The 9,296-nt window shown below is 37.8% G+C and overlaps 1 protein-coding gene across 1 annotated transcript; it reads left to right on the forward strand.

The window, feature by feature from the left end:
* The first annotated feature begins 226 nt into the window (after positions 1-226).
* On the forward strand, positions 227-9,270 carry ap3s2 (adaptor related protein complex 3 subunit sigma 2). Its single transcript, XM_026174600.2, has 6 exons — positions 227-423; positions 2,202-2,293; positions 2,781-2,892; positions 5,524-5,595; positions 6,742-6,849; positions 8,285-9,270. Exons 1-6 carry the CDS (start codon positions 355-357, stop codon positions 8,408-8,410), a joined length of 579 nt encoding a protein of 192 aa, XP_026030385.1. The 5' UTR covers positions 227-354; the 3' UTR covers positions 8,411-9,270.
* Positions 9,271-9,296: the final 26 nt, after the last annotated feature.

Raw genomic sequence — 9,296 nt, forward strand, 5'->3', positions numbered from 1 at the left:
CTTCTGCTGTTTTAAGGTTTAATGTGATGTGCATTCAGACCTGGTTTTGTTGTATATTAGTTTAGCTTTCAGCCATAAATCAGCAACACTACAACAAACGTACTTGCTCAGGTTTTTGGTTTATTGACGTTAATTATTTCTTGGATAGCCTGTATGGCAGACAGACCCAGAACGAAAATCTATGCGGAACCTTTTGTCATGAGCGGGTCTGGCTGACCGCTGCGGTGCAACCGGATGTAGCTGAACGAGAGATCCGGTTGCAGGGAGCTCGGAAGCTAACGTCGAGCAGAGAGTCAAAATCGTAACATTTTGAGAATTTTCCACGCTGTACTTTGATAACGCCAAAGAACAGAGATGATTAAAGCCATATTAATTTTTAACAACCACGGGAAGCCGCGGCTGATCAGATTCTATCAGTATTTTGTGAGTATTGTAGCAAATACTGCTGAAACAATTTGTTTACCTTACAATCTGTATTTGATTAGCGTTTGTGACCTTTCGTGTAATGAGCAGCACCACATATATTTCAGAGATCCTGACATATTATGAGATATTTTCCTGTAGCCAAGTAAAACTATTAGCGGATCACGTGAGCAAGAAAGGGAACAAACTTGGAGCTCAGTCACTCTTCAGTTTTACTTCCTTTCTATTAAAATAGACCTCTCTCTATATAAAAGTATATAGGCGTTATATAATGAAGGAGCAGCTATCTGTGAAGATAAATCCACTTAAATCGTACATATGTATGTATTAGCCGGACTATCTGTCCTGACTTTGCTTCATCCTTGTCTGTTTAATTACATAACATACAACATAAATAAATGGTCTTACCAGGAGAACTCTTTTATCATAGTTATCAAAACTCATTTAAAAATGGCGGCTGTGCTTCAGTGACTGCAGATTTGTCTGTAAGTAGGTTTATTTAATTTGTTTACTGTATAATAGAAATCAAGTAGACTTGCCTCTAAAACATATGATGTGGGTTTATATCATCTTATATATTTTTATTTATAAATATAAAAATTATGACAGTATGGAGTGTACTTTAGTCATGGGAAAGGAATTAGGATTTTATTATGCCCAGTGTATACAAGTCATTGCTTATTTATCTGGTGTCATTTACCCTAACATCATTTTGCTAATATGTGCTAATATCACAAAAAATAATATCTTAAACACACGATGTAGACTAAAGGCAACAGGTGTATATGTGTGTAAGCAGTGTGTAGGATGTAAGCTATACACTTAGAGGGATCTTTCCGTATCTACAGTTTGTATTCCATTCAAGTGTTTCTTGGATGCAAAGTGGTTTTAAAGAAAGTAACCAATTAACTCTAAGTAGGCTTGCATGCAAATTTTATATAAAGTCAGCAAGCACAAGGCTTAGGTGATTTGTCTTAGGTTCATATTCCTATTTTAAGGTTCATAATTCAATTAAAATGTATCTATATAATGACAATTTACAGCATCAGGCAGCTCAAGACACTTCATACTGCAAGGTAAAGACCCCAACGTTAAGACAATTCCTATTAGTAAGCGCTTGGCAACACTGGGAAGAGGGCGATCACTTTTAACATTTAAATGACATCAAAGTTGCTGACAGCTGCAGGGAACACGAGGAATAAAGTTACTCCTCATGATCTATTTACTTACTGATGTACATAAGAGAATGAACCTCAGTGAGCTATCAGGTTACTGAGGTTCACAGGCTTTTCCTGGAGTGATGACATTATTTTAGAGAAAATTGATTAGTCAGTGTGAGGTAGTTTTGTGTGTGTTCATGAGTTATTACAAAGTGAGCCACCTTCCTATCAGGTTTTAACCCCACAGGGGTTAAAACCTGAAGTTACCTGGCTAAATCCCTAATCCTTCCATGAAGTGTAGGCCTCTGCTCCACTCTTTAAACCAACTGATGGCATCTCTAAATAGTCATGTGCATTTTTTTTCTCCATTATTTTATATTGATAAAACTTATTGTATAGGACAGCAAATATATCAAATCTGTGATGGAGCAATATTGGCTAACCGATATATTGTTCAGGTCCTACTGTAGAGGTTTTACTTCTTAACGTGGTTAAAAATAAGTAAAAGTCTAAGTAATGCGTTATTGGCAAATATATTTAGACTTTTTAAAATTAATTTCTATTTATTTATTTTGACAATTATGGAGTTAATGGAGTTTGTAACGTATTTGCTTGCAGGCGGAGGACATGCAGCAGCAGATCATTCGGGAGACTTTTCATTTGGTATCTAAAAGAGATGACAACGTCTGCAACTTCTTGGAGGGTGGAAGGTAAGTCAGGTGTTCTTTTATGCAATTCTGTTTGTATCACAGGTTACAATAAAACAAATCCTCTATATATGCATGTGTGTACTCTAAGTACAGCTATAAATGATAAGGTTGTTACTGCTTAGCTAGGCACAGCTGTCACAAAAGCTGGTTTAATAGATCTCTGTCAGAGTGTCTTGATACATGCTCACCTGGGATCTCTGTCAGAGGCAGAGAGGCACACTTGTTGTTTGACTAGTTGTGTGTTGTCACATTTTAATTCGACAAATACTAACTGTTGTAAATCCTGAGCCAGGTTTGGACATTCTGACATTACTTTACAGCAGCTGTGGATGCAGTGGTCTAGCTTTAACCACTAGATGGAGACAAATATTCAAAAGTCTCCATCATATCTTTCAAGTGAATTAACAGAAAACAAGTTTAGTCTATTTCAGAATGAAGCTACTCCTGAATGCCTTTTGAAGTTGTTCTTTTTTTAATCTCCTTTCAGTCTCATTGGTGGCTCTGACTACAAGCTGATTTACCGACACTACGCCACTCTATACTTTGTTTTTTGTGTCGACTCATCGGAGAGCGAGCTCGGCATATTGGACCTGATCCAGGTCAGCTGCTCTTTTGTTGAATGGCTCTTTGGAAATATTTGACATGGAATCACACAACCACTACACCAGGCTTGTAAAGCAGACACTTGACCCTGGAGCAAAAAGTACAATTGCAGGGTGTCTACTGGTCCTTAAATACACAAATATCCATTAAAGGCCTTAGGAGTATTAACTCTCAAGCATTCAAACTATTCTAGTTACAAAAATGACCAGGTGGGATCATTCGTCAGTTTCTGTTTCTGTTTAGAATACATATGTTCTTTTCCTTATCTATAATATATATTCTAAAATATTCTAAAAAATTAATTCTGGTTTTCAGTCATAAGGGTAAGAGTTATCAGTGTTGAATACTGTGCCATGAGACTTGAGGTGGGTTCTGGCAGGTTTATAAGAGGTGCCAAATTTAACGAATTATCATTTTATCTTCACACGGACAATTTCCAGCTTAGGTGAAATGATGAATGATAGCTGTGAGTGTGTTATGTAAAACAATCTAGTAATGGATGGGAAGAAGTAAATATCGCTTTTCTTCACATTTAAACTATCAACACATGTGACTAATTGGTGTTTTATTGTGAAAATACTGACTGCAAGAAAGATGAAAACAAATTAGTTGCGACTGTGTTTCAACCAGTTTGCTTCTTTGGTGAGTCAATCAGTGAAAACTCAGTCAAAAGCCTGAAAGAATAATATTGAAGATTTTTAAACCGAAATGACAAAGTCAAAACCTAAAACAACTTAGGCCAATAAAATAAATGCAATGTAGCAAAACAGCTTGGACGGGTAAAAATTACACAAATAACAGATCTCACTTTAATAGAAAATTAAACAAACAAACAAAAAAGAAAAAGCCAAGAGAACACTGATTTAAAATCTTAATGTGTTCTTATCGCGTCCATTGTCACTGGTCTGTTAAATTAGTCACCTAGGTATGCAGTCTGCTTCTACAAACATTTGTGAAAAAAGTTGCCAACTCTCTGCAGAGTCTGTCGCTGCAGACCTCCAAACTAAATGTGGCCTTCAGATTAACTCAAGAACAGTGCACAGGGAGCTTCAACGAATGGGTTTCTGTGTCTGAGCAGGTGCATATATGCCTTACATCACCAAGTGCAATGCAAAGCATTGGATGGAGTGGTGTAAAGACTAGACTAGACTGGACTAGAGCAGTGGAGGTGTGTTGTCTTTTGTGACAAATCATGCTTCTCTGTCTGGCAATCTGATAGATGAGTCTGGGTTTGGCGGTTTCCAGGAGAACGGTCCTTGTCTGACTGCACTTTGCCAAGTGTAAAGGTAGACACACGGGTGGGTGGGGGTGTTTATCGTGCAGGGTTGTTTTTCAGGAGTTGGGCACGGCCTCTGAGTTCCAGTGAAACAAACTGTTAATCCTTTGGCATACCAAGATGTTTTGGACAATTCCATGCTCCTAACTTTGTGGGAACAGTTTGGGGATTGCCACTTCCTGTTCCAACATGACTGCACCTAATAGAACACCTCCGAGATTAGAGTGGAGACTGTGAGCCAGACCTTCTTGTCCAACATCAGCGTCTGACCTCACAAATGCACATGTGGAAAAATCGTCAAAAAGTCCCATAAACACACTCCTTAACCTTGTGGAAAGCCTCCCAGAAGAGTTGAAGCTGTTGTAGCTGCAAAGAATGGGCTGACATAAAATTAAACCCTATGGATTAAGAATGGGATTTCACTCAAGTTCATATGAATGTGAAGGCAGACAAATGAATACTTTTGGCAACAAGGTGTATGATACAAGAAAGAGCCTACTGAGTGAAATCTTACAAATAAATCCCTCTGTTATTATGCTTCTGTCAGCAGAGTTGAAACAGATGTGAGAGGTGAGAGGCACAGTTATTTGGATGACCTCAGCTAATGGATGAATCCAAACACTGTGTTGATCCAAACTGAATTCAAGCAGAAATGATTCGAGGAAATTCTTTCAGCATCTATTGCAAGCATGGATGCATTCCAGCAGCTAACAGAGAAACTTTTTTTTGCAGTGAGGTGTTTAGGATTATGCCACTTTTCAATCAGAACTGGTGTATCCACATTTTATCTTATCACTCAGATTACTGTTCCGTTCAGCCGAAAAGTGTTGAAGTTTGGGAATGCGTCTGTGAAAACACACTGTACAACACTCACTGTTCTCTGTGTTCTCAGTATTCTAAGATGCTGCTGCTTTAACAATAAATGGCTTAACATGATTGCGTTATTTTGTTTACATCCAAGATTAATGAACAAATTTGGACAATGTTTAAAAACAAATTCCTTTTGCTGTATTTTAAACTGACATCAGTAAATTTTCACTTTTTTATGTCTTAAATTTCCTTTGGTGGTTGTGTTAAAGAAGTAACTTGTTAAAAAGAAAGCCTGTTATCTCAGATACAGGCTGTACAGACCTCTCAACAACATTACTACGCAAAGTGCTGATGCACTCACTTTGATTCGGGCTGACATCTGGCTTCACAGCTTTATTGTCCCTTTGGGAAATTTGGAAGTTGTTCTACATTTGGCCTGTGACCATCTTAACTGTATGTACTTAATCAGCACTCAGACAGTAATACAAATCTGTTATTGAAAATATTTCCCGTTTTGACCCCATTGTTCTCTTCACTGCAGGTGTTTGTGGAAACGTTGGATAAATGCTTCGAAAATGTCTGCGAACTAGACCTCATATTCCACATGGATAAGGTAAGTGGGGGATAGGGATGCATTTCTGTAGAGCTGCAAGTATTAGTTGAATAATTGCTCAATAAAACGAAATGTGTCAGTAAATGTTTTCAGCTTTCCAAATGTGCGAATGTGGTTTCTGGCAGTTTTTTGGCAAAAAGAGCCGTCTCAATTTTCAAGAATTTTAAAGACAGTGATATAAAATGTTAAAAAAAAGCACTGGTCAGGCACAGCTTAGTGGGTCTGTCTTGTATTAAAAGCACAGAGTAAGAGTAGGCTTCCATATCGGAGCAACATACACTGGTGTTTCGAACTTGTGGGAAACTGTCCATAAATATTTGAATGTGACATTAACATGCTGCCATTACAGAATAAACGCTGTCTTGATATTGACGGTAAAGCTGTAGCAGAATAATTGTGTAGGAGCTGTATTCATGGACAGCTTTTTTCTTTTTACCCATTCAATGAAAAGGTTGAGATAAAAGGGAACTTTGTGTTTATGACTGCACTGTAGGCCTGACCCTCAGGTAATGTGCAGTCTATTAGTCTTAGCTGTGCAGCCAGATGCTTTTTTGGAACAGCCTCTTTACTTAACCTTTTCACCTCAGAAATTAATGATTGCATTTCAAATAATATATATCACAGTACATAATAAAGATTTTTAAAACTGTGTGCAGGGCTTCTTTAGAATTGAAGATGTGTGTATGTGCTTCAGGCTACATTTAAATCTGTTTTTCTCTTCTTCTGAGCCTAGCTAGATATGTTGCTGGAAACTAATCAGACACATCCCCGGCCATCTTGATTGAATTTTCCCAGCAGGAAATGGATGTCATGTGGTGTTGTTAGGTTTGGCCTAAGGAATTTTCCCAAAGTGAAACCTGGAAGTATTTCTTCTTGAAAGAAAAACATGTTCTTGTACATCTCTGGAGGATAGACGCAACTAACCTACATGGCATTGTAAAAATGTCATTGATACTTACAGTCAGGGGTTTAAAAGAGGCTGACAGATTTGCAGTAGAAGACAGTTTTATGCTGCTGTAAGCATTTTGTGCCCACAGGAATTCAAACATCTGAAGGTTGTGATGGAAAGCTGCTTTGCTTTCCAACTAAACTGCATGCATTTCAGCATTGCTTAGTTTTAATTGCTGTGCTTTGCTCTTTCTGCAGGTCCATTACATTTTGCAGGAGGTGGTGATGGGAGGGATGGTGCTGGAGACTAACATGAATGAGATTGTAGCTCAGGTGGAGGTGCAGAACCGCATGGAGAAGTCAGAGGTCAGATCCGTTCTGTTAAAGGAGCGCACTTGAGGGTTATTGCATGTTTTAGCTTGAAAACAGAAACTCTTGTGAACCCCTAAAATTAATCCTTCATAATAACTTTGGTAATTGAACTTTAAGTAATAATGATTTACTGTTAGCATAGAATGAATTACAAGTAATTGATTTGCAAACCTTCTATAAACATTAATTGATGGTTCTTGTAAAGTTACACTTGCTGATTATGAAACTTTGTAAATGTTTAATGTAAACATGATTTAAATGGTTGTTTTAGAACCAAAACTGATGTTTATAATACTGGAATTTGTAAGTAGGCAAGTAGCGGTGTTGCATTGTTGTGAGAGTTGGCGTACTGTTTTGGTCACCATTCAGAAATTGTGGTTTAGTTGCAATATCTCTTGTCACAATGTGTTGGAAAATGATGCACCAAGGGCGTCTAAATGTGTGTGTTTATTTAACTAATTTTTAGAATAAGAGCACTGTGAGCACTCACTTGACTAAAGAGACTATTTGCACTGAGCGTCCACTCATAATACTAAGAAGTTAGTCTTACTGTAATATACGAAACCTCTTTTTCTGCAAACTCACCCTACATGATCAGGAGTTGTGCAACCAAAATTAGCACACGTGCATATCTTAAGCCCCTGAAGTATCTATATTAGACATTATGATCTTATCATGTTGCATCCAATTTTAGGTTAAAATGACTCATTTGTAGTGTTTTTGCACCTATAACACCTTATAAATAATTTTAATTTCACGACAATAACAATAATCGAATTTATATTAAAAAACCTGAATGTTGCCTGATGTGTTATGACATCATCGCATTGCTAACAGCCCACTACCAGCTGGCTAAAATCCTACACCAGATGGCACGGGTATGTACAAGTAGACAGAAATATAACTCCTATACAAGGTAAGATTACGTCTGCTTTAAGATTAGCTTTTCAGATTAAGATGACCTTACTTTAAAAATGCTTCATGTAAAGGTGCACCACAAATAAAACTACTGTAAACAAAAGGAGATTTTACACAGCACACTTGCAGCGATTTGTATTTCCTTGGGTATTGAGCAAATCGTCTCACCGAGCCAAAACAGGACCGTAGCAGTTCAGTTAGACTTTGAAATGGTCAAGAATAGCCCTTTATTGTCATTGTACATGTACACGAAATTATGGGAATCAAAGCGTGAACACAGTGTCAGTCTGACTGAATGAGGTTAATGAGGTTCTCATTCAGTCACATGATCCTTTCATAGTAAAGTCTATATACACAACATGTGTAACTTAACACTGTTGCAGTTTTACTACAGGATTTCCCCCCACAGATGCTTAGACTTGTGCCATTACAGCAGTATTAAAGATGAAACGTGATGATTCCACACACGAAGCCTTTAAAGGTGTTTTCTGTGCCATGTTTCTCTGGGCAGGGAGGTCTGTCAGCGGCTCCAGCTCGTGCTGTCTCTGCTGTGAAGAACATGAACCTGCCCGAGATTCCCCGCAACATCAACATTGGAGACATCAATATCAAAGTGCCGAGCCTCTCCCCATTCTGAACAGCTTTCCCGCTGAGCTCTGCGGGGCTGGTGCACTACTGATATAGTCCTTCTCCACCCAGCTCTCTGGTCAAAACTGACATTTTAATAAATGTACCACAAAACCACATAAGTTTACTTTCACCTTTATTCCTGTATGTATGGGAGGTAAACTGTAAGTGATATTTGATGTCTGTTGTATCCATGTTACAGATTATTTGAAGGATTTGCACAATGATATAAGGTTTGATTCTAGAAAGCATTACGCGTGCTGTTATTATATATGTACTATTGTTTGTGGGGATTTTGGGGCCACCCGATTTACCTTCCTTTTCTAAAGGATAAATAAATGATGTCTTAGCCATGTGTATTTTTCTACACAGCTCTCCCAAATCTGTTTTCAAAGCATTCCCTCCTTTCTGGATTGAGTTTCTGGACTACATTCAGTTCACTGAAATATGATCTTAGGCTTCTGTTTCTGGCAAACTTATTGGTTCTTGCCACTTATCCAATTTCTCTTGTTTTTATTTTCCATCTCCTTTATATATTTTCCCCCTGATGTCTTTGCGATTTGTGACTAATGGTGTCATTCTCCAGGGTGCAGAACATGCAAATGATGTTTGGTTATGCCCAAATTTTTAATGTGCTACTGCTAGATCTTGCCAAAATCTGTTAGGAGAGACAGCAGAGTGCAATGACTATAACCATTTTTGGATCATTGAAATGTTTGTATAAAGTATATTTGTGTCTCTTTGGCTGTATTTAGTGGTCAGGTATGTTCAAATTAAGACTTTTATTATGAAATCCTTTTTAGGAAGGAAATGTGTCCTGGTGTCAAAGACCTTTCTTGCGAAGGTAAATTAAATGAATGAAAATTGAAATCCCTGTGGCTGTGCTTTATTCGGTT

This window comes from Astatotilapia calliptera, chromosome 1, assembly GCF_964374335.1.
Source record: "Astatotilapia calliptera chromosome 1, fAstCal68.1, whole genome shotgun sequence".
Classification (NCBI taxonomy): domain Eukaryota; kingdom Metazoa; phylum Chordata; class Actinopteri; order Cichliformes; family Cichlidae; genus Astatotilapia; species Astatotilapia calliptera.